Below are 24,852 nucleotides of genomic sequence, written 5' to 3'. Positions count from 1 at the left end.
AGGGGAGAACATGCACACTCCATGCAGAAAGACCCCGGACTGCAAGGCAACAGCGCTACTAACTGCACTACTGTGCAGTTAGTAGCACATACTGGTCAAGTATGTGCTTTATTGAAATAATTTTTGATTTAATTTTATTTTTAATGGAATGTTACATTCCATTGAAAAACTGTGTTCATTGCTTTTGTGTAAATAAGTTTCATAACTAAAATAAAGATAACTGTGTTTATTTTAAAACCTAAAAACAAAAATGAAAGTGATTTTCTTTAATTTGAAAATGAAATGATTTGAATAACCTAAGCTAAATAAACTAATTTGTTTCATGTAGCTTTTTGACTCAACAAAATCTGTTATTCTGGACCAAAGGGAAATTGTTTGGGCTGTGGAGGTTGCTGCTCCCTCTTCTAGCTGTTTATGTGCGCCCTAAGTGGCTGTTGGAAAACTACAAATGGGTTTTCGTGTTTTTCCAAAGCCCCTGTCATATGCATAAACCAGGGGTGGCCCTCGAGGGCCGGTCTCCTGCAACTTTTAGATGTGTCTCAACACACTTCAGTCAAATAATGAGGTTGTTAGCAGGACTCTGGAGAACCTGACTGCACTTAGGAGGTGATTCAGCTGTTGGATTCAAGTGTGTTGGACCAGGGAGACATCTAAGAGTTGCAGGACACTGACCCTCCAGGACCAGGATTGCCCATCCCTGGCATAGACAATCAGATTGGTAAGACAACAATTGTTCTGCTGTTAATAGACCATCAGGTAAAAAGTATAAAAACATTTATTAATTTTTATGTTATTTTTCACATGAATACTGTACAGGTCAATACACTTAGAAAATGAACACACTATCAAAGAACAAGCCACTGCAATACATAATAAATCTTAAATGTTTCATTTCTGGAAAAAAAACCTTCTACAGGTTTCACCTTTTCATATTTGGAACATTGTCACAAGCTCCAATCGTTAATTATGCAAATAACTTTTCAAACACACACATAACACACTTGTCCATAATCAGACAGTTGACATTTCTAAAACTTTATGAAAAAGTAACTTTCTAAAGATCCATTACAACTACATATGTTGAGGCTGAGGTTACTAGTTAATAGACCTGATGGCAGCAGTGCACAGCTCCCTACAGCAAACTCTCATGGCTTCATCTTTGAGGCAGAGGACTTTAAATGTCTTGCTATGCAGTTATGAGGCATATGCAGAGTGGATTAAGGTGGGGTAATGACAGAGAACCTGAGTAATTCAGAGCCATACTGAGCTGATGATTGGAGGTCAGGGCCGGTTCTCATGCATCCTGTCTAGGTTGATCCCTGCAGGTCAGTAGTTGTAGAGGCGTGGGGAAGGACGCATTATGTTGCCATGTCCTTTTCCCTTTGGTGAGAGCTGAGTCTTAGTCATGTTGTGCCTGTGGAGGGCGCTACGACTCAGCTTCTTTCTCTGGGCCTGGCTCCTGGCTCTCTGCATGGTCAGCAGCTGGAGGCCACATGGCAGGGGATTCCCCCAGGCGGCCAGATGCCAGGAGATGTGCCGCCTCACAGCCAGCGGCCTGAATAAACACACAATGTTAGAGCATTATGAGTGAAGTTTGGACTGACATGATGTTTTCCCTGCAATTCGTTAAAACCCGCTGATTTTGAAAGTATGAGACTTCATGTATAGGAACTCTTGGCTTTGGTTTAAAGATCTCTGATTGATTCATCCATTACACATCAACAGCCATTGGTGGAAGACTTGGTACGCACACACTGATTGGCTGAGAGATAAAGCGTCTTATCTAAGTGACATAAAGTTACCTAGAGGTTTCCTCTTCATCATCATCTGAGGCTAGCTCCTCCTCCTCGTCCTCCTCCTGTGCTCCTTCCATCCTGCATCTTATCTGGTAAACAGACATGCTGGGATGCTCAATCAGCAGGTTCTCCAGAGGGTTCGCATCAGGGGCTGGCAGGGGTCCGCTCTCTGTTTCCAGATAAAACAAACTCCCATTATCACCAGGAACCATGACAACCTGAAGTGTAAACTTGTTGTTACTGTTGTGAATCATGGTTTCGTCTCTCACCTGGGATGTTAACAATGACCCATTCCTCCTCTTCAAACTCCAGGAGCTCCTCGTTGGCGCCACCTGCTGCTTCAGACTCCTCTCCAGTGTTCCCAAGAAGATGAGAAAGAATCTTCCCAATCATTCTCTAAGTCTCGTTTACAGCCTGGAATGTAAAAACGGAAAGAGCAGTCATGAGAACATGATTAGGAATAAAAACCGCTCATCGCCTCATCCATGGAATCTAGGTCTCTGATAGAGAGAAACAGCGCCCTCTCCAGGCTGTTCCTACACACCAGCAGTTCACCCTTTACAGCAGCTGCTCCTATTACACTCTATCAGCTGGCTGGGTGGTTACATCAGTGTAATGTTGGGGAACAGATTCCTTTTAGAAGCTCATCAGCTGAGTCCCGACCAAGATGGAATTACCAACTAGAGCGACGGCAAAAATAAACCGCACGCTCTTCTGTTTTTAAGGATGGAAGAATCAGTTCATCATTAGGTTATCTGGGCCAGATGAACTCCTAAAATATGTTTTTAAATAAGATGCACTTTTTACACACTAATAAACTAAAATGAGCTGAATAAATGAGGGCATTGTGTTAAAGTTTAGGTAACATTTATGTTTGTCAGTCTTAAGTTGAAAATGCAACACTGTGTGTCCAGATTTTGACACTACTTTAAAGAAGACGTTAAAACATTAATCACAAGACACTGACTGAAATAGCATAAAATCAACACTATTCATAGTGACCTACAGCAGCACAGACTCTTAAACAACTAACTAAACATAATGGCATGTGCTTCAAGGAAACAAAACAGAAACACTCTTGCCTTATACTTAACCTTGTCCAAAGTCATTTGGACAACCTTCATTTTACATCTTCTTGTTAATTTATGATTGTTTGCAGCAGGCAGGTTGGGATGTCTGCAAAAGTTTATACAATCAGAGTATGACTTCAAAGTTTAGATAACTCAGTGTCTGAACCAGTCGGGTCAGAACATGAAAACTTCTCTTTATCCCTCAAAACATAACAAGAACGTTTACACAGTACAGGTTCGTTTACCCCTTCACACATTCATCTCTTCCCACCTCCATTCCTCACCTGTACACAAAATGTTTACAAGTGTAGCGCTGTCAGTCATGCACTTGTATACGCTGCTCCTGTGAGCAACATGTACAGGAGGGTGACTAACAGTATAGAGACCCTCCTCCTGGCTCTGATTGGTTGTTTCTGCCTGAGCTCTGCAGATGGCAGTAGGACCACAGGGGAAAGGCAGTGATTTTTTTGGAAGTTCTAATAAATATGTAAAATAATCCTGCTCTTTGTAAAAGCTACATACTGCAGCTTTAAAGCTCAAATCACTAGTAAATTAATATAACTGAAAATTATCAGAACATTTACATTACATTTTCTTTGTTTGATTTTTTTCTCATTTTTGTACAGACTACTTGATTTTAATTAAATCTGACAGATTTTCATATTCTTAACCTCAAATCCAACCTGAAGGACATTCTATTATTTATTAGAATATGGAAAAACACATTAAATTGTCTGTTATTACATCTGGTATGAAACGCTCCCTTTGGAGGTCAAGAACTGACGCAAAGTTGGTACAAGACGTCCAACACCTGAACTTATTGCACAATGCGCACATATTCATATGCACATCATCCAGGCAATGAAAGTCAAGGCAAATTTATTTATAAAGCACCATTCATATACAGAACAATACAAAGAGATTCAGAACAACTGTAGTTTTAGTTTATTAAAATAAATGTGCAAATATGCAGTATATCAGTTCATGTACTATCTTTCTGCCAAAACAGTCTGATCGTTACTGTACACTGCCTGAACGCACCAGTTAGTTTGATGGGGAAAAAAGAACCACACAGAAAAAAGAACGATGAGAAACCTCAGTTATCAGCCGGAACAGATGTTAAGGTAAAACATCTACTTTCTAGTTCAGAGTCATCAGCCCCTCACCCACTCTGATCTCTAACTCCGAGCAAAGTGTGAGTGATTTTAGTCAGTCCGTCGATAAAGCAAATACAATGAGATCAAAGTTCAAATGTTCATTCACAAACTCTGAGTCATATTTCCCACTTACTGGTTTAGAAAGTTGATGTTTCTCCAGCACGGTGAAGATGTCGCTGCCTTCTTTTCTCTGAGTCTGTTGTGATAAAAAAAATTGTTTATCTGCGAGGGGTGAGAGCGGGGGGCGGTCGCTATTGGGCTGCCTCGTCACTGCGTCTCAGCCAATGAGGAGCGACTATGCTATCTCAAATTTGTTCCTTATATGGCAAGCCATTTTTACATACATTCTGTTTTACCGCCCTTACATTCCAGATATCTCAAATTGTTTTGTGAAGAGACGTTTCAGCTATTTAAGATGTCTCTAATTATATTTCGACTAGACAAAATAACTATTTGAGATATCTCTAATTACATTCTGACTAGTCGAAATGATGTCAGATTTACCATTGACTTGTATGGTGACTTCAATTCAAGATATCTAAAATGAATTACTGACTATCTGAAATACACATTTCAGATATCTACAATTAAATTATGACTAGTCATAAAGTAAATTCAAGATATCTCGATTTTGGTTTTGACTAGTGATAATTCTAATTAAAGATATCTCTAATGACGCCATAATTCAAGATAACAAATGTATTTTTGGATAGGACATATAGTTTTGACTAGTGAAAACTAAATTATAGATATCTTAAAAGCAAATAATGACTAGACAAAACTAAATTAAAGATATTTTGAATTGTAATTTTGACTAGTCAAAATTCATTTTAAGATATTTCTAAATGAATTAGAGATATCTTGAATTACACAGCTTTTCTTTTTAAGATATCTTAAATTGACATTTCGACTAGTCAGAATGACATTACTGATATCATAAATATGCATTCTGTGTAGTCAAAACGTTCCTGACTCACGTAGCAATTTGAAAGTTTAATAAAACAATGACAAATAGAAAAAACGAAAAAAGATGTTTGAAAATGCTCCACTTTCATGCTGAAAACAGTTTGACAATAGCAATTTTATAGCTTTTCAAAGCTGTTTTTAAGTACATTCGGTTCGTCGGAAATGAATAAAGAGGAAATTCTTTGCAGTCTTATTGTTTATGAAGTTTTGCTATCTCCGCATTTCCAACATTGTTGAGCTCTTTCTAATTTGTTTCTAAGTCAGACGAAACCGAATTTATGTTAAAACGGCTTGCCATATTCCTCAGAAAACATGAACGCATGAAGGGTTTCCAAAAAATATGGCGAAAAACAGAAGAATCTTCAGCTTAAAAATGGAAGTATATCTTTAAAAATTAAAAAAAAGAAAGAAAAGCTTTTAATGAGGCAGATGTTGGTTATTACAGGGTTCGCATCACACTAAGCAGAAATGGCGGGTGCTTTGTTGGCGGTGGTTGCAAACTTCAGGCGGCGGCATGCTGATATGGGGCCGACCCATGTTTTCTTTAGCGAATTAAAAAATATTTAGCTTAAAAGTTGCTGCATATATAAAGAATTTTTGTTGCTGTATGGCTATTTTATCTGAGTTTGGTGAAAATATTTGTAAAATACACATTTAGAGTCAGGGTAGAAACAAAAACAATCTCCCTTAAAGTGGAACACAATCTGTGAATACTTAGTTGAATTTCTGGCCATTTCGCACCGAACGTTTTCGTGCAATTGTTCCAGCTGATAATTTATAAGCTTGATTTGAGTTTGATTTGAGAGTTTCTATTGCCAAACCAGTAATTCATAAAAACTCATTTTGACAGCCAACAACTGAAAATAATCTGACAGAAATTGTCTTTATTCAGTTGTTTGTTCACAGACACGACGTAGATACAGGAAGAGATGAAATGAGATAGCAAATTCCTAACAAACAAACTGACTGCTGTTTGTTTCAGTCACATCTTAGCGGGGACTCTCGGGTACGCCTCATTTTAAACGGTGCACATAAATTCACTTGTCGGGTTACAAATGGTGCGCACCCACTGTGATGTACAGGAAGTGACAGATCAATCAGGACGTCGAAAGAGCAACCAAACGTTCGGAGTCGGAGAGGGGAGGGGAGGACTCAGCAGCTCGTGTGTTTGTCTCACTGGAAACAGAAGCGCTCGCTGTTAGGCTAAGCTAAAGGTACGAAACCAGCTGAAGAGGAGCAGTAGAGGAGGAGCAGTAGAGGAGCAGCAGAGGAGGAGCAGTAGAGGAGCAGCAGAGGAGCAGTCCCTTCAGCCTGTTGGTCCCTTTAGTTTAGAGCGGCTCGGGCTCAGTTTCAATCCGGAACACAATGAAACTCTAATGTCGGTGTAAACAGAAAAAAACCTAATGTTAGTTCATACATACCGGCATAAAATAAAAATGTTAAAAGATGAAGCATCATTCTATACGTTTTTATGCTTTTAATTTTAAGTACACGTTAATGTGTCTGTGTTTTTATTATTATTTTTATATTTAAAGTCAGAGTTTCATGTTTGTGTTAAAATGAAACCAAAAGTTTTTTTTCAGATTGTTGCTCGGAAAACTGATGCACACCTTTGTATCCCTCTTTTTCCATCTACTCTTGCTGTTTGTTTGTTGCTATGACTGAAGTAAATGACTAAATGACATTCTATTTTCATATTTTTTTCTACCTATTTTCAGACTCTGACCACTGTTCTACCACCGCTGTGCTTCAGCGCACAGATGGCACCTCGTATGGATGACGTCATGCGCCTGTGCTGTGAAATTTCGGCTCATGACCAGATCAAAGTGGCGGTGAAAAGCTCCGCCAAAGGAGCGGCGGTGGCGGGGGGTACAGCGTTCGTCGGCGGGCTGCTCGGTGGACCCGCGGGGATTGCTGTCGGTAAGGACCAGAACACAGGAAACAAAACAGGAGTTGTATTTATTTAAACTAAAATGCACCCCTTTTGAATGGTATAAAGTAGTATAGGACGTTCAGTTTGTATCCCATTCTGTGAATTGCCATTGTGTCATCCCCTACTTAGTCATAGCTGCGCTGAAGCAGCGCAGCTATGACTTTTCTCTTATCGTAGAAATGTTTTTTTCTTAAAGAGAACCCGAAGCTTCAGCTGAATGTTTTGCTCTGTACACTTTGACACGTTGTAGGGTAATAAATAATGTGGTAACGCTGAACATTGCCGCCTGGTGGTAGCAACAACACACTGCATCCATTTGCCATTAAAACACAGCAGTAATAACAAACCAACTTAAATCCTGTAATCAGTGGCCTTCTTAGAAGTGTGATGAAATGACTTGGCTACTGCTAGTGATCCCTTTGCAAAAAGTATTTTATTCAAGTGTACAGAGTATGCTTATTTTATGTTAAAAATATGACTGTCTACTTAAAGTTAATATTTTTTTTAAATGATTTTTTACCTACTTAAGAATAGAATAGTGAAGTATACTTGACTTGTACTGACAAGTATAAAGATAATTCTTTATACTATTCTTTATACTATATTCTTAATTTGATAAGAATAAGTATATCAATACTAAACTTATACTTTTAACACTGAAGCTTATTCCTGTACTTTGGTATACTTTTTTCTACGTACTTAGTATTATCTATCCAAGTACAGAATTAGGGAGTTATTTACTTGTGTTTACATTTAATATGGCACGATAACAATGTTTCCCACTACACAAATTTGCCTTTCCCCTGTTATAAACTGGCATGTTCAAGATCATATGGTATTGAGAAATCATAAAAGCAATTTTGCTTTTAGAGATTTTTATATTTGCTTCTGAGCATGTGCACTTACCTTTGACATTTTCTTGATGAGGAAGGACCTTGGTTCTCTGTTGGAGACACAATTTGTTTAGTGATTCTTGAGAATATTGTGGAAAACATTTTTATTGTGCCATATTAAATGTAATCAAGTGTCAATTATTTTCTTATGCTGTACTTGGATAAATATACTAAGTGCTAGAACTTTGTAACAGAAAAAAGTCTAAAGTATGCATACCGCTTTAAAGTCTCAATTAATGGTCTTCATCCATAAAGACTGAAAATAAAAATGATTTAAAATGGTACAAAACATTTCAGTGTTCCTCCAAACCCAGTCAGAGATGCAGACAGGAAATGTGTCTGTTACTAAGCGCAAAGAAGGAAGTCACATAACAACAAGGGTTAGCTTCCCATGGTTCCAAAGCTAAAATGGATTTTTTATTAACCTATTTTGAAAAACTAAAAACATTAGTGTTTGTTTGCATATTAGTGTTACTAATGGTGCAACCAACCCTCTGTGTGTCTGTGAGGCGGGGCGGTGGGGGGTCTGCTGGGCAGCTGGCTAACCAGTGGTCAGTTCAGGCCTCTGCCTCAGATCCTGATGGAGCTGCCGCCCAATCAGAGGGAGCAACTATACCGGGACATCAACGGCGTCCTGGGCAGCCTGGACTGGATGGACGCAGCCCAGCTCATCGCCCTGGTGATGGGCAATGCCACACTGCAGCAGCAGGTCACTGCCGCCCTGCTCAACTACGTCTCAAAGGAACTCAGAGCGGAGGTGCGGTATGGGGACTGAGCTGGGGCTCAACACGGACCTCAGGCATTCCCAGTGGCAGATGCTGGTGTTGTCAGGGAGACACTGGGAACAATGGCTGCCTCAGCCTGTTAGTACTGTAGGAAAACAAAATAATGTTTTCTGTGCAAACTTCATTCCTAATGTTTTACATCTTGTTGATTTAATCCCACATTTTCTCTATTTCAAACTATGCTGCCTTTTGTTTATTTGAAGTGTCAATAAGTTTTTATTATTTCAGTTCAAGGTCACCTTCATTTAAAAAAATAAAATTAATGAACAAATCAGTGAAGTGATCATCAGTAGCTCAGGTTGATAACTGAAGAACAAAGCAAGAATTCACAGCATTCACTCCAAAGTTAGAAAGTAAAGGCTGTAATGATCAAGCTTCTTTTATCTAAATAACAAAATGAATATACAGTTCAGGCTGAAATTATTCAAACCACAAGTGAATCTAAACTTAAAATGATCTCATGTGCCTTCTGGCTGGAAGTCATGTTAATGTTATGGATCGGCCCAGACAGTCCTGAGCATAAAGGTTAGGGTGATGGTAAAGAGGCCTTCCAACCTCAAAGACCTGGAAGGCATCAGAAATAAATAATGAAATAGAAAGAAACGTCATACTTGATTTCTCTATTGATTATTGAAAAGGGTAGAAATTATTTTTGATGTGCCTTTTTTGCTCAAACTAAATAAAACTTATTTTTTCAAAACTGATGCACATTTTTAAGTTTTGATTATGTTTCTTTCTTCTTGGACATAAACTTGTTGGGATAAATCTTTTTTTCCCTTTGGACAGATCAGTCTTCATCCAGTAGAGGGCAGTAGAATAAGAGATATGCATTGAATTTGATTTCAAAACTTTATTTGGTAAAAACTTCAGATTCACACAATGCAATGACATTTAAACATAACAGAAAATCCTGACTTTTTTTTCTAGAAACAGCCCTTTTTTGTCAGGCACAAAACATGGCGACAGAATTCTATTGATAAGGCACAAAATGAAGCTCAAAATAAAACGGCACTCTTTTGAAATTTAATTATCACATAGTTTGGCGTTGTTCTGTAGGCTTTAGGTGAACATATGCAAATGTTTGCCAACCTGAAAATTAAAAAAAAAAGTTGCCTCTGGACTTAGCTGGACTCCTGTTGACATCAATATGGAAACGATTAGTTCTTGTTTTTTACTTTAAATTGAACATTATTCAGTTGTCAGACATACTGGTAGGTTTTATTCAACCACACTGATTTGATTTGATTGATTTTAACCCAGTCATCAGGCGTTCTCTTCCAGAAACTAATTTCTCTGACATTTGATCAACATCAGAGGAATTCTGACCTCAGAGCTCTGAAAGACACACGGATGGCCAAAAAACAAAAGAGGTTCAGTCAGACAATATTAATGAAAAAGCTAATGTCCTGGAATCCATGACACAAGTTCACATTTGTATTAAAGCTCAGCAAGCAGAGGAAACTTCCATACATTCAGACTGGAAAACAAACATTCTGTAGATGTGCAAAACTGGTAGAGAGGCTTGGAATTGCAGCAAAACATAAGTATCGACTCAAAGGGGTTGAATACAAATGCACATCACACTTTAGATTTTGAATTGGATATATTGTTGCATGAAATCCTAACATTAAAGGGGCAGTATTGTGTTTTTTGGGCACATGTAGAACAATCAAGAAGCTAAAGAGTACTATACATATCAAATATGACTTAAAGGAAAATTGGCTTCATAATTTAATGCTATGAAATTGGGCATCTGTCTCTTACAAAACTCTGTCTTCAGGAAGTCATCACAACATGGCTGCTCTATTAACTCTTTAACAACACTTTTACCTCAGTTAGTAACTAAGAAGAAGCTCATATAATGAGCTCAGGCTGAGCTCTTTATATCAGCTTCTCAGCAGATGCACAGTTGAACCAGGTGTTTACTAATTGCTGCTGGCTAGTCTGAAGGAGCTGAGTAGAGCATTAGTGGCAGATGGCTGCTCTGTGAAGCAGAAGCTTGTAAATTGCAGCTCTGAGGAGGAGCTGTACCTCTAAGGCGGGGCTAGGTCCACTCACACATTTTGAACAGCTGAATGGTTGCCATGGAGATTAAAGGATTTCTCAAACATGCATGAAAGAATCAAGACAACACTTCAGGTGTGTTTGTGGTGAGGGAATAACATTACAACATGATGTGAAGCTTAAAAACGTCAATTTACATAATACAGCCCCTTTAAATAAAGTCTTTGTGGGAATAGAAAATGTAGAAAAGTGACAAGAATAAGCTAAAAGGCCCTGCAGTAAAAGACTGGCACTGTGTGTGTGGGGGGGAGGATGTTATCTGGCCTGATCTGCAGTATTAAATGGACCTAATGTTCCCCTTGGTGTTCTGTAGAACGAAGAAGAGACGGAAAAACAGGATCAGTGTCAAACTGGATCACAGTGCTTCTGAAAACCTTTAACACAACTAAACAAACACCACTGTAGAAAGTATCTTCACTCAGTTTACTGACTACAGTGCAGCTCTACACATGAAACCTACCCAGAGTTCAAAGCTTCAGCTAATCTCCAAACCAGCGGAGTGAATCACTGAAACCAAAACCTGAAACACACAACTTATGAATTTGTAACTCAAGACAGCTGGACACCCGCTACAACATGTCTGGATCTAACTCATCAGTCATCACCTATCACACTTATATTTAGTTTTTCTCATTTAAAATATTCAGAACCTTATGAACTGAACTGTTTATTGCTGGAAGGAGGAGGATCTGTTCAACCCTAATCTAACAATGCGTACCTCAGTTATCTACTTTAACAATTTGTCTTTATAGTTAAAATATTTTTAATGGCTGATGAAGAGAAATAATTATAAAACTGTAATTTGTGACATTCTATTTCTTATAATTGTGAGTTTATGATCAAACCACCATAATCCTGACCTACACCTGGTAGGTGTTATTTATTAAAGTCATATAAATATTATGTGTGGTTTGTACAAAATGAGAATCCTGAGTGGGAAACAAGCAAAATTACAAAGGAGCAACTGGTGTGAGGAGGTAGCAGGGTGCAACAGGGGGATATGGGTAACGGCAGCACTTTCCTTCAACGTCACCAACATTAAAATAATGACAATGCTGATTAAATTCACAATACATGTGGAGCTGAAATGCTGCAAGTAAACAGCAAAACTGATCAGAAGCCATTTGCTTAATAAATCACCAATTGAATATTATGGCATTAAAACTTCAATACACAGCATAAACAAACAATGTTCACGTTGGAAACAACAGAATCAGAGAGTATGTGAAAACATTCAAGGCTGCAGGTGGAAAAGCAGCAGTGCTGCAGTCACATTACTCAGAGGTCACTGGTCTCCCTGGTTCTCTAATGTTCAGCTGTTTTCAGCACGTCATAACATGACAGTGAGCTCATCAGGCTTTGATTTCATGGATCAGAACAACCAGACAACGTCTGGAGGCTGATTTCAAGAGAAGTCAGGTAGTCTGACTGTTTCTTCTCTAAGGTTAACGTCACTTTCTAATCCAGCCATGAGCAAAAGGCAGCAGCAACACGTAAACAGTACAGCTATGGGATTCTAGTTTAGCTGAGTGGTGAAAAAAAGTGAACCTAAAAATGAGATATGGGATAAAATTATTAGGGGGAAATTTTCCTGTAGAGCTGCAGTTAAAGAGTTTTTTTATTATTAAAAAAAGGTGTAAAAATAGGCATTCTTTAAGCAAATATAAAAACAGACAAGCAAACTGACTAATGGAGAAATATTTCTAGTTGGACATTAAAAAGAAATGCTTTAGGACAAAATAAAAAGAATGTGGCAGTGCTTTAAAGGCTGTTCACACCAACAACCAACTCCAGTGATTCCACTGGAAATTGTTATTTCAACATCAGAAAAGACATAAAGGCATCCAACGATGTGGTTGGTTGATTTAAAACACAGCTAGAAAAGTCTAATATATGGCAGTGACATAACTGTTACAGTGTGCTGTTGATGGTCCACCTCTCTAATTGACTTTTCATGACCAGCAGAGTTCCTGTTCTTGGCGTGAGCAAACATGTATAGAATAAAAATAGAGTTGAGGTTTTTTTAAAAGCTGGTTCCATTGAACATTTAAAGGCAGTCAGGAGAAAACTGATAAAACCCGTCAGAACAGACCAACAACCTGAAGCTACTTTGAGTTAGCAACAACTTAAACTCCGTATCACTGATGCATAAGTTGCTACATAAGGTGTCTAGAGGTGAAAAGCTCTGGCCACAGACATAAAAAAAAAATCTAGCTGCAGTGTTACTTGTCTACGTTGTTAAAATAACACGTCAGTATATGTGCAAAACACAAACGCTAACAATTATCTAACGCAGGTAAAACACTGACTGCTCAAAACTTCTCAATAGAACCCATCTTCAAAAAACTCTGAATTATCCCTTTAGAAATAGACCATCGTATCGTCTGTGAAGTATTTCTCAAAAGTGACCTGGGAGTTCTCTATTTAGACATAAACATGTTATTTCAATCACAGTCCCTGTAAGATGATTCTAGAAAACAGCTGTGGTTGTTAGAAAACTCCCTTACTGGAAACAAAACCCACACTTACAAAATATGTTTTTTTATAAATACCTAAGAGGGATTGTTCCTCCTGAGACGACATGTAACAAACAGCTGAAGTGTTGCCGTTCTCTGTGAGCGACTTGTGTAATCTATTTTGTAAGCCAACAAGTACAGAATGATTGTGTGAAACACTCCCAGACCAACAACCCGGACTCTCAGTACCGGCGGCTCAGGCTGCCAGGCCAAACCATGAGCCTCATCACAGTGTGAGGACAGACACAACGCAGCTTTAAAGCAGTGAGGCATTACTAGAGTTATGTGCAAAAAAGACTTTTCCCTCTCACTAGGATATAAAGCATGTAAATAAAACAAAAAATGTACACTGTACAATGCATCTTTTTTTGATTTGAAGTGAGAGTAAGAAAGTGTAAAAATGCAGGTGCTGTGTGGAGGCTAAAACTGTTCTGACAGCAGCTCACACAGCCGCTGAGATACGGACTCCTTACTGGTCCGCAAGGTGAGGCGGTACATCTGGAAGAAACAGAAATGAATCAGCCAGTTAGCATCTGTATGATGCTAACTGTATGATGCTAACAACAGATTTGAACTGAATGTTCATTCAGTTCAAATCTGTTGATTTCTCTAGCATCTATTTGCTACAAATGTCATTTTACAAGGCACTTTATGAGACAATCAGATCCAATTCAATAGACATGATGACAACTGTCAGTCAATCCAACCGGCTCTTGATCCCAGATTTACCCAGAGCATTTAGAGCGCAGGATAAAGTTTATTCCAAAACCCAAACAGAGTCTGGAAAAATCGAAAAGATGGAGAAATGGCAGCAGCTGAACACTATAACATGTTCATCTGCATGAAGGTAACCGCAAGTAAATCTACCGATTTTTGTCATCATTACATTTTGTACTTAAATCAAAGACTATTGCATCACGCTGGGTCCAGAACAATAAATGTGAGCTGTGGCTACAAATAGGAACAGTTTCTTTGCAAAGCAGTAACTTTTCAAACAGGTGGTACAAACATCCACACAGTCTGTTACACTGTCATGTGTGGAAGCTCGTCAGAATAGGAGGCTTTGCTGCAGGTCCCACACTGTGCGGACAACACATGAGTTCAGAGCCGTCTTGCAGTAGTGTCATCCCTTATACTATTCACATTTTGTCATGTTACAACCCCAAACATCAAAGCAATTTAAAGGGATTGTTTGTGACTGACCAACAAGGTAGTGCACAATTATAAAACATGGAATTTTGTTAATTTGTAAACCATGAGTCTTTTTCTTTCAATTCTTTCACCTTCTGGAAAACAATAAAACACATTTTGCAAAGCACAGCCTTTATTTCAGTGTATGTGTGTTTACCTGTGCTTGTGTGTTGGGCTCCAGCCTGAGCAGGCAGCCCACCTGAGTGGTCTTAGTGTGGATGATTCCAGCTCCAACGAAGTTTACCGGATTAGGATCCACACCGTCCAACAGAGCTACACCAAAACCTAAGAGCTGGAGGAGTGAACGCAACAGAACACAGAGAAGTAAGATGACTAGATTCATAAAAACACCAAAGCAACAACAGCATCATAAAGCTAAAGTCAGATTACATGTTTATTGAGTCACTGAGCTCAGTCACAGATGGTCCTAAATGTTCACACTGACACAAGGCTTCACTGTTTACCTTGGCTTTGGTAACATCTGTGTCCATCTGGTTTTTGGCTATGAAGATTTTCTGCACCTCTTGTTGAGGACTGATGACACCAAAAACAAAAAAAATGTTCAACTTCAAAATAAAGACAGACAGAAAGAAAGAACCATCAAGTACAAGAGCTGTTATATGAACCTTTTCCGACATACAACTTTTCACATTAATCTGATGTCAACTGATACTTCTGACTTTAAAAGCCAACTAGTTGAAACTACTTTAGTGAAAGTAAAGTCAGGCTTACGCTCCAAGCTGCTTCCAGCGTTGGAAGAAGTCTTGGGACGTCATCTCCGTGGGCTGGAAGAACTTATTCAGCATCACAGGGAGTTTGACTGCGATGTTCTGCAATGTTCCACCATATCTGCACATACAGGATGAAGTTTGCGTATAAATAGCTCAATAACAGAGTCAATACATAAAACAACAGATCTATACTGTCTTACCAACCTGAACTGAATGTTGAGGACAGGAGCATCTGAGAAATCAGACACACACTCAATGTTGAGGATCTGCTGGACCTGAGCTCCAGCCTCTATAAGCGGGTCTACTGGCTTTTCCTGGACATTCAGCTGTAAAGTTGCTGGTCAAGGATTGCACAGATATTCACAGAAACAGCAGGAACAGCTCAAATATACACTAAAACTGAAGAAAAAACATCCACCCAGCTGGATTTAACAAAGCAAACCGCTACGTTCTTCCCATTAGATAATCACTGCAGGGTGGAAACGTATTTAACTGAAGCAGAGAGTAATTGTTGTTAAAAACAACCAGACAAACAGCAGGTCTTGTTTCAGACAAGCATCCAGCACAGAAACCATCTCAGGAGATCACTCGGCGGGCAGCTGTGGAGCAGAGCAGAGGATATGAGAGCAGAGGACGTCATTACTGCTCACTGATGTGGAGAAGCTCTGGAACTGTGTGGAGGTCTTGTTGCCATAGAACACATACATGCGACCTGCAGGAAGGAATTTTGTTTCATGACGTTTTAAAAAAGTTAAACATTTCATTCACTCTCCTCCAAACATATTTCAATCTCTCACATAAACTTGTAATCGTAATTGAGTCGAACACAGAGAAGTGAACAGTGCAGAGGCTCACCCAGGTTCTGCCGGTACTCAGATTTCAGTCCAATCTGCAGAAGCTGGTTCTCGTAGATAACACCGTTGTTTTTGCATACAAACCTGAAATATTAACAATTATCAAATTGTTAATATTTGTAACAGAACAGTGCTCAGTTATTCATAAGTTGTCTTCTGTCAAAGATAAATCTAATGGTCCGTACGGAAGAGCTGGGCATTTATTATACAGTTTATCATTTATTATGGTAACATGTCTTGTGAAAAGAATTTTGATTTTCATATAAATATGAATAAATCAGAAAATATGAGATTTATTCCTATTGTAACTTGTATTGTATCACTGTAACTATGAAACCTGTAGTTGTTACGCTGAAAAATATCAGATATGGCTTAAAAGAAATTTGGCTTCTTAAATTAACTCCTTCAAATTGGGCCTCTGTCTCTTTAAAAACTTCTGCTCTTTCTGAAACTCTGCTTCAGGAAGTCATCACAACATGGCTCCTCCATTAACCCACTGACAACATTTTTACCAGCACTGAACTGAGAAGTAGCTCCTATAATGAGCTCAGCTGATGTGCAGTTCCACTTGGTGTTCACTAATTGCTTCTGGCTAGTCTGAATGAGCTGAGTGAAGGCGTCGTGTGGGAGGACTGCTCTGTGAGGCTGAAGCTTGGAAACTGCAGCTCAGAGGAGAAGCTGCACCTTGAAGGCAGGGCTAGGTCCACCCACCCATTTTGCACAGCTGAATGGTTGCCATGGAGATTAAAGGATTTCTCAAACATGCCTGAAAGAATCAAAACAACACTCTGCAGGGTTTCCCCCAGTGTACTATAAGCCTGGCAGGCCACCAGGCTTGACTAGCACCCCCACCAGGCTTAGCATTGCTTATTTATTTAAGTCTTTTTAAAATGCTTGCATTTTTTTAAGACTTTATATTTAGTGTCCAGGTGTTAATCTTCCAGTCTTTCAATAACACATAAATATCAAGTGATATTTTCAAATTTCCTGTCAACTTAAACATTTTTTAACTCAAAAACACAACGGCCCGCTGGATGAATGACTGCCTAGCACCCAACCATCGAGCTTAGCAAGTTTTCTGAGGGAAACCTTGACTCTGGGTATGTTTATGATGAGGGAATGACATTACAACATGACGTGAAGCTAATAAAATCCAGTTTACATAATACTGCTCCTTTAAATATGCTTCCTGTGTGCAGCTTAATGATACAAGTCACTTCTTTATGTGACTGAAGAGGTGTATTACAAGTCAGAATGTTTGTCAAACGAAGTAGTTATATTAGTGGGGCTCTGATTGTCGTGCCATGCATTAACAGTCATTGAGTTACTTAAAAAAAAAAACTTAATAGTTCTTATTGTCATGTTTAGCCCAGGCCCACAGTAAAATAACTCTTCTTCAGCTTTGATTATTAACTAAAACAAGAACACTGACGGCTAACATTGTGTTTTCATTAGATGAGCTGTGGTTAGCGTCACCTGGGAAAGTGTTCGTCTGAGCTCTCTGTGGGTGCAGCACTGCTGAAGTCAGAGAAGACGTCCACCAGCAGGCTGGCTCCTGAGGATGGGGCTGAGTTCACACTCAGGTTATCAGTGAAGGTGTGGCTGGGAACCTGTAGGACAAACACCATCCAGAAAATCACATCCAGAAAATCACATTCAGAAAATTACAACAGGTGTTCCACTGAGGCTCGTTAGTCAGACCTTTAGAAAAAAAAAAAAACTTCAGGAAGTACTGGACAACAGATCAATACCAATGTATATCGCTACAGATACATCATTAACGTCAATAGATCATACATCTGATGGAATTTTCAATAATGTCACTGAACTCCGATCCAGAACCACACAGCATTCTGGGAGATGTAGGCAGAGGAAAGACTTTAGCTGCTCAGTGTCTCATGGCCAGAGACTGCAATTAAGGAACCATTCTCTCTGTCTCTCTGGCTGTGTCAGGCCCTCTTTCCTGTTGGGAGTTGAACCTTCACCTTTCATTCAGCTGAGGAACGGCTCCCTGCTGCAGGTAACCATCCCTACAGCATAATGCTGACACCACCATACTTCCTCATGGGAATGGCCAGCCAGTGTTAGTTTGGTTTAGATGTGCATGCTTGTTATTATTTCATTTTATATATTTATTTTATGTTTAAGTCATACTTATACTATGTACAATGTCACATACTAAGACATTTCTCCCTGAATTAATAAAGTATTCTCTATGGTTTTGTTCCACCACAAAGTTTTTTCTTTGTATGCGACCTTACTGTATTTCCAGTTCTCTGATTTTTTCATTTTGAAGAACCCATACATGCACAGAGAGAACATGCAACTTCATGTATAAAGAGCCCAGGCTGGAATTCAAACCCAGGACCTTCTTGTTGCTAGGCAACAGGAACACCTGCTCCTCCGTGCAGATGGCAGCACTGGGACAAAATGCAAACTGCACTGAAAATGTAAACGTGTCAAGTACCATGGTTCTGGTGGGGAGCATGGTGGCGCTAGAGGAGGGGTGGGGTCTGTCTGTGGAAATGAGCTCTTCCAACAGAAACTGAGGAGTCTGAGGTGCAGAAAAGAAGAGAAGAGGAGCAGAACAACGGGAAGGTAGAGACTGAGAAAACAGAGGAGGACAGTGGAAACCCAGGACGAGGACAGGACAAAATCCCCATGGATTCAGATGAAGCGTCTACATTCTTCTGATTTAGTCATGATGCTACCTTGCTGGCCACTTCGGCGTCCTCGGCGTGCTCAGCGCTGCCATTGACATTCTTTCGGGAATCGTCCATGTCTGGCAGTTTGCTGGAGCCCTTCTTCTTCTTCAGCTTGGCCAGGATGGAAGACTCTCTCTCTGGAAACGGAGGCATTTCTTCTAACACGGTGGCCTGGGGGCAGAGAGAAAACCTCGCTAAACCCACAGGAACTGGCCAACAAATGCTCTGCATGCAACCTGAGGAAACTTTGGTAACTTCATGTTTCTTTGGGAACTTAAAGCTTTTCAGCAGAACTAAAACACTGAGTTCCTTTAAATCAAGAATTAAAACCCACCTTTTTCAAATGACTTTTGATTAGTAGTAAATGGAACATTGATCTTATGTGTATTTGCTTGATGATGGCATTTGACAACATGTAAAGTTTGTTGCTTGTTTCAGAACTGATGACTGTATGATGTTTTTATGACGTAGAGCACTTTGAACTGCCTTGTTGCTGAGATGCTCTACACACTTAAAGCTGACTTGACTTCATTTTCCTGAAGAGGACTGTGAGCAACAGATGTCCTCATGGTCTGCTCAGGTTGTGGCATGCTGACAAACTTCTACCAAAGACTGAAGTTTGAAACTGAATAAAAAAATATGCATCAATAAAGTCTCAGTATAAGAGTGTTCACATGAGTTGAACTAGTTTATTTAAGCTATATTTTAAAAAATATGTATTTTTTTTATTTTTTTTTTATTACTGAATTCAACATGTGAGCCTAATTATACCAGATAAATGTCACAAATGGGAAAGGTTATAAAATGATTCGTTGTCTCATTTTTTCAGACATCCGTGATATTTTAACAGGGTTGTGTTCACTTTGCAGAGAAATTGAAGTAAATTCACTATATGCTGCTGAAGCCCTAATAAAGAAGAGAAACATCCACCCTCACTGTACAATCCTAAGTGCCTGCCTTGGACTCAGGCTCTGCTTAAAGCTTCAGGCCCATTCAACGTCCGGTTAGCTGAATGATGTGCTGACCAGTATGTCGGTGCTGGCGATGCAGCTGAGCCTCAGGTACTCCACCGCCCTCTGCTGGAGCTCCACGTCGGCGTTGCGAAGCTGGCTGTCTGAACGGAGGACATCTTGGATTGTGCCTTTCACCTCCGGGAACAAGTTGATGAACTTGATGTACGCGGAGAGCAGCAGGGCTCGGGTTGGCACCGAGCACAGGTGGAACTTGGAGTGAAGCAGGTTGAACTGGACCAGAGGGCTGCAGAGGAACAGGTTATGAGGAGCTGAACCTTCAAAGATTACAAACATCTGGTCAGAAGCGGGGTCAGTTTTCAGCACCTGGAACGAGGGTCACCAGCAATCAGGTTTCCAAACTCTCCCAGAATGTAACCACCCACTTTCACCAGGTTCTCATGACAGGCTGGAGCCTGGAGGGCCTGCACACATTCACATGGAGAGGAACAACAGCTTCTGTCAGGTAAGAAACAACACACACTAACACAAACTGTGTATCCAACTAAAGTCACAGCCAACTAAAGTCACAGTGTTGGTCTAATCAGATCTAATAAAACCCGAATTCAACAAGCACTCTGTTCTGTTGGACAGCGATTTTTACCTTTATGCAGTTTGTTCACTTCTTAAGTGTTTGGTACCAATCTACCTTTAAAATGCTGGATTCAATTCATTTTAGAAAGAAATGCACAAATCAGCCAGATGTTGCTGACATAGCTATATGATCGGTGATGAACAGGCAAAATAATAAAAAAAAATCTGATTTTTATTTTAATTAATCAGGTCAATCAGCCCTCAGATGTTTGACTATTTTATTGATTTACAAATCAGTTGTGGTCAGCAAAATGTTGCTTTTTTGTCAAAAATAAATAAATAAATAAAAAACTTCTTTGATGTCATAGTGAAAACAGGTGTCATCAACATAATGACAAAAATATTTTACACTCCTACAGTATTAAGTATTAAGACAGTATCAAATAATCTAATGGCATAATCTTTTTTTCATTAAAACATGAAAAATATTGGTTTGATTTAACTTCAGATCAAGACTTACTTCAGTTTGTAAACTTCTGGTTTCAACTGTACTTATTATAATGCATGACTATTCTAGCAATGATTGTATTAATTAGTACTGCAACTGGTATTAATATTAATCCACATTTTACTGACATTTTCTTTTAACATCGGACTGAATCCAGAGAGTATTCAAAGTGCTTCACTTTTTCCACATTTAGTTATGTTACAGTCTTGTTCTAAATTATAGTAAATTAATCTCTTTCCTCAACTTTTAGTGGAAATATTGAATCAATAATTCAGATTATTACTATTAGACACATACTATTAAGTAAAACAGGATTTTACATAAGAGATAATACAATTTTTAAATAATGTTTATATCTAGTTTTTTTTTACTCCCTTCATATCTGGAGGATGCATAGAAAAACACAAGAGAAGTGAATGTTATTAGTGACAACATGAATCACAGTTCCCACCTCAAACACGGTCTTGGCAGCGTAGCCTTGGACATCATCCCGGTTGATGACGATCTGGATAACACGGTACCACACCTCCTCGCTCACGTAGTCGCCGGCAATGCGGATCAGGTTGAGGATGGTGTCCACGTACCAGGTGTAGTCCACTGCATACTTCTCGGCCAGGATGGCCACCTTCAGCACCTGTGGGCGACAGCGTGGTGGCTGAGGAGAACATCTTTCCCCGAGACTCAAACCTGAGCATGTGTGTGTTGACAGCCTACAATCTCCTCTCTGATTGAGTAGTCTGCCGTCTCCAAGTAGCTCAGCATCTCCGCCACAATCTGCTTGGAGTTGCTGCGGTCACACATGGCATAGAGAAGGTCGACGGCCCGCTGGCGCACGCTCACATCTCTCTCAGTCTGCACAGACACACCAAGAAGAGACTTCAACCGGACGGTATGACTACCATATAACTATGGGAAAGAAACATGATTGGCCAGTAAATTAAAAGGGGCAGCATTGTGTGTTTCCCAGGCACATAGTGCTGTTTTGTAGCACAATTAAGGAACTATGTTACCTTCAGTTGTCAAATACGCCTTAAAAAAATTGACTTCATAATTTAAAGCCTTGAAATTGGACCTCTGTCTCTTTAAGAAACACCTCCTCTTTCTGAAACTCCACAGGATGTTGTAATAACATGGTTCCTCTATTAACCCTTTAACAACGTTTTTACCAGTGTTGCACTGAGAAGTAGTTCCTGTAATGAGCTCAGCAAATCCACAGTTACACCAGGTGTTTGTCAATTGCTGCTGGCTAGTCTGAAGGAGCTGAGTGGGGGAGTCGTGGCGGAAAGTCGCTCTGTGAGGCAGAAGCTCAGAAAGTTGGAAACTGCAGCTTTGAGGAGGAGCTGCAGTTTCCTTGAAGGTGGCGCTGGTTCACTTAGGTGTCCTTCACAGCAGAATGGTTGCCATGGAGATCAAAAGATTTCTCAAACATGAATGAAAGAATAAAGTTAACACTCCATGTATGTTTTTGATGAGGGAACAACAATATAACATATTGTAAAGCTCAAAAAAGTTGATTTTAAACACTGCCATCTCTTGTCTTTGTAGACAAGTCGACAGTTCCTCCAGTCATTACTGCAGCTGAAGGTCTGAAAATTCAAAAAGTCTCCCAGTATAAATATTTAGGATTGAGAAAGTCCACCAGAGAATACTCTCTTCATTGTGAGAATTGTTTTTTTTTTTACTTTTGGTGCCTAAAGTCAAAACTGAACTTACATCCATCTTCTTGGAACCAGTTGAAGTACTACATGAACTTAAAGGTGATGTCACTAAATATTTTTAAGGTTGTTCTTACTGATTTTGAGAAGAACTCATCTGTCTATAAACGTGTTTTTGTTGTTTTTCTAAGGTTTTAGCAGCTCTAGTCTTTATTTGCGAGTAGTCAGACATAAAAGCAGGTTGTGAGAGAAAAGGAAGACGTATGGCAAAGGTCATCAGGTCAGGACTGGAACCTGAGGCCTCCATATGTGGGAGGCCACACATGGAGGCCTCCACATATGGAGGCCTCCACATATGGAGGCCTCCCACATATGGGAGGCCCACATATGGGAGGCCTCTAGAGAGTCATTGTTCATAACTCTCTAGACTTGAGTAAATACATTAGAGTTCAATACATTAGAGTTCATTTCAATTCCAGACATGTTTAAAGACCATTAAACTGCCTCACTGCTCAACACATCCACATTGATATAATGGCACTTATCATTTCAACCACTTCTTATTACTGTCCATATTAATTATTTATAATGCCCAGTGGTCCATGATCTCCATGAATGGAGATCATGGACTACATGAGACAGAATCTTAGTCTCATGTTTCACCCTGATTATTGCAGAGCTTCTAAGTAGAGTTCATTTGGTTTGTTAAATGATTTATTCTGTTATTCTGTTAGTTTGATGGATTCATATTGTTTCTGTCTCACTGTACAGTAAACAAGGAGTAAATACAGGTATATAAAAAAATGTAAATAATGTGAAAATGTTCAGTATTTCAGAAAGTAAATCTCATACACCATGTAGATTCATTGCACAGATAGCCTTTCTTTCTTGTAATTCTGATGATTATGACTTACAGATAATATAAAGCTAAAATAGAGTGGCATAGAAAATTAGAATATTAGATAAATTCTGAAAATTATATTCAGAATTTAGAAAATTAGAGCTTCTGAGAATTATATTGATTTCTATGGACTCAATACTTGGTTGTTCTTTTTCTTGCATGAATTACTGCATGAATGCAGCGTGGAACATTCCTGCTTTCCTTCCCAGCAGGCATGGAGATGTCTACACTGATGGGGTCATCATATTTCCTACCAGAGGTCCAGAAACTCACCTTGAGGGCACTGATGACAGTTTCGATGTGTGTCTTCACAGCTTCATGGGAGAACTCGGAGCTGGCCAGCGTGCACATGCTCTCCAAGGCCAGGTAACGGAGGTTAGTTTCTCTGTGCTGCAGGAACTGGCCCAGCTGGTTGCAGGCTCGCACCAACAGGTTGGGTTCACTGAGGGAAAACACACAACGACAACAGGAAGTACTCAGATCCCCATGCACTGAGTTCACAATCCGACACTAATATACAACATACTAATATACACTTTGCAAAGTGCAATAAGAGCGCCGGGTGAGTCTGATACATTGTAGATAGAGCATACTGGAGTGGCATGGGGTTCTATTTGTCCAGGTGTAATACTCTCATTCAGCTATAGTTAGACCAGCAACACTATATTGTGATGTCATTGACTTGCAGCATTCAGTCCTTAACATGTACAGACAGCATTGTTAAACATCTCAGTTCTTCCTAGGTAACTGAGCAGGTTAAGAAGCAGAAAGTGACCAACCTGTCATGGTGGATGATGAGGGCGATGGCTTCAAACAGAACAGCATTTTTTGCATTGGAGTGCTGCACCTTCTTGGACTTGGGCGGCTCCTGGGCTTTATTAAGGATGGTCTCCAGACACTCGGACAGACGACTTCGCAGCGATGCGTCCTCTGCAACAGCCAGTCGCATTGCTTTCCTCTTAAAGATACACTTAATAGAAACACACTAGTGATTTCCAATTCCAACACGTCCGACTGCTTTATGTAGGGTTGATTACCCCCACAAGAATTCCAATGTTAATATGTTAATGTTCTTAGGCAAGTTACCACGCAAGCATATTTGAAAGTAGTCTGGTTATTTTTCAGAAAAATAACCAGATTACTGGTTATTTTATTTTTAATAAAAAGTAAGTTTTGTCCCAGTAATGCATGGCTTTATGGTAGCATACCAGGTGGAGGGTAGCACTGCAGCAGGCGCAACAGTTTGACAGACAACCACGGCGCAGCAACAAAGTAGTATGTATAGTCCTGCAGGTCGATGGATGCAGAGGTCACAATCTGTGAGACAGGAAGATGGAGATGGTGAAGACTCTGCCTGAGAAAGAGCAGAGCGCCATTAGGGGCATCAAAGCTGGACCCACCCTACTGAGCCTGGCCACAGCCAGGGACACGGACGTCTTAAAGTCGTCTGGACTCTTCTGGGCCAGAGTGGTGATGAGGCTGGTGGCTGCTGTGACTACTCCCTGAGAACAGGAACACACACACACAAACACACTACTCTGTGATACAGATAGAGACTGTTTCTTTACAGCTTTACGTTTTCT

General features: G+C 39.7%; 3 protein-coding genes across 5 annotated transcripts in view; 1 reads left to right on the top strand and 2 right to left on the bottom strand.

Annotated features, from left to right (window-relative positions):
- Positions 1–757: 757 nt before the first annotated feature.
- LOC103149209 (tumor protein p53-inducible nuclear protein 2) lies at positions 758–4,263 on the bottom strand. The gene is made up of 4 exons (XM_007568254.2): positions 4,157–4,263; positions 2,066–2,210; positions 1,803–1,965; positions 758–1,555 (listed from the first exon to the last, which is right to left on the bottom strand). The coding sequence occupies exons 2-4, from the start codon at positions 2,187–2,189 to the stop codon at positions 1,327–1,329; spliced, it is 516 nt and encodes a 171-aa protein (XP_007568316.1). The 5' UTR covers positions 2,190–2,210; positions 4,157–4,263; the 3' UTR covers positions 758–1,326.
- A 1,056-nt stretch (positions 4,264–5,319) lies between these two features.
- On the top strand, positions 5,320–9,304 carry LOC103149206 (protein C19orf12 homolog). Of its 2 annotated transcripts, none has more exons than XM_007568247.2 (3): positions 5,320–6,203; positions 6,708–6,909; positions 8,325–9,304. In XM_007568247.2, the coding sequence occupies exons 2-3, from the start codon at positions 6,750–6,752 to the stop codon at positions 8,588–8,590; spliced, it is 426 nt and encodes a 141-aa protein (XP_007568309.1). In that variant the 5' UTR covers positions 5,320–6,203; positions 6,708–6,749; the 3' UTR covers positions 8,591–9,304. The 2 variants fall into 2 exon arrangements, with proteins under 2 accessions (XP_007568309.1, XP_007568311.1); XM_007568249.2 differs by having other exon boundaries at positions 5,320–6,302.
- A 2,212-nt stretch (positions 9,305–11,516) lies between these two features.
- LOC103149205 (AP-2 complex subunit alpha-2) overlaps positions 11,517–24,852 on the bottom strand; it is a 20,469-nt gene continuing 7,133 nt past the window's right edge. Inside the window, exons 6-23 of one of the 2 annotated variants that reach the window (XM_016679765.1) lie at positions 24,670–24,771; positions 24,478–24,586; positions 24,049–24,199; positions 23,543–23,711; positions 21,428–21,565; positions 21,165–21,347; positions 19,999–20,096; positions 19,687–19,918; positions 18,668–18,832; positions 18,424–18,510; positions 17,433–17,566; positions 15,958–16,040; positions 15,725–15,814; positions 15,307–15,430; positions 15,104–15,220; positions 14,836–14,905; positions 14,529–14,663; positions 11,517–13,678 (exon numbers count right to left, since the gene is read on the bottom strand). In XM_016679765.1, the coding sequence (XP_016535251.1) occupies positions 13,601–13,678; positions 14,529–14,663; positions 14,836–14,905; positions 15,104–15,220; positions 15,307–15,430; positions 15,725–15,814; positions 15,958–16,040; positions 17,433–17,566; positions 18,424–18,510; positions 18,668–18,832; positions 19,687–19,918; positions 19,999–20,096; positions 21,165–21,347; positions 21,428–21,565; positions 23,543–23,711; positions 24,049–24,199; positions 24,478–24,586; positions 24,670–24,771 (2,265 nt within the window). In that variant the 3' untranslated portion in view covers positions 11,517–13,600. The remainder of the gene's footprint in view (positions 13,679–14,528; positions 14,664–14,835; positions 14,906–15,103; positions 15,221–15,306; positions 15,431–15,724; positions 15,815–15,957; positions 16,041–17,432; positions 17,567–18,423; positions 18,511–18,667; positions 18,833–19,686; positions 19,919–19,998; positions 20,097–21,164; positions 21,348–21,427; positions 21,566–23,542; positions 23,712–24,048; positions 24,200–24,477; positions 24,587–24,669; positions 24,772–24,852) is intronic. The other variant, XM_007568246.2, reaches the window with a different exon arrangement.

Source organism: Poecilia formosa, unplaced genomic scaffold (assembly GCF_000485575.1).
Source record: "Poecilia formosa unplaced genomic scaffold, Poecilia_formosa-5.1.2 Scaffold219, whole genome shotgun sequence".
In the NCBI taxonomy this organism is placed as follows: domain Eukaryota; kingdom Metazoa; phylum Chordata; class Actinopteri; order Cyprinodontiformes; family Poeciliidae; genus Poecilia; species Poecilia formosa.
The sequence above is the reverse complement of the archived record's forward strand: the minus strand, read 5'-3'. Positions and strand labels throughout refer to the sequence as shown.

Excerpts from the sequence above, each read along its gene's own strand:
- LOC103149206 (XM_007568247.2), top strand. The coding sequence starts at position 6,750 with ATGGCACCTCGTATGGATGACGTCATGCGCCTGTGCTGTGAAATTTCG. Across the intron at positions 6,910-8,324 it reads ACCCGCGGGGATTGCTGTCG|GCGGGGCGGTGGGGGGTCTG; the intron begins GTAAGGACCAGA and ends TGTGTCTGTGAG.
- LOC103149209 (XM_007568254.2), bottom strand. The coding sequence starts at position 2,189 with ATGATTGGGAAGATTCTTTCTCATCTTCTTGGGAACACTGGAGAGGAG. Across the intron at positions 1,966-2,065 it reads GGTCATTGTTAACATCCCAG|AGAGCGGACCCCTGCCAGCC; the intron begins GTGAGAGACGAA and ends ATCTGGAAACAG. Across the intron at positions 1,556-1,802 it reads GATGAAGAGGAAACCTCTAG|GCCGCTGGCTGTGAGGCGGC; the intron begins GTAACTTTATGT and ends GTGTTTATTCAG.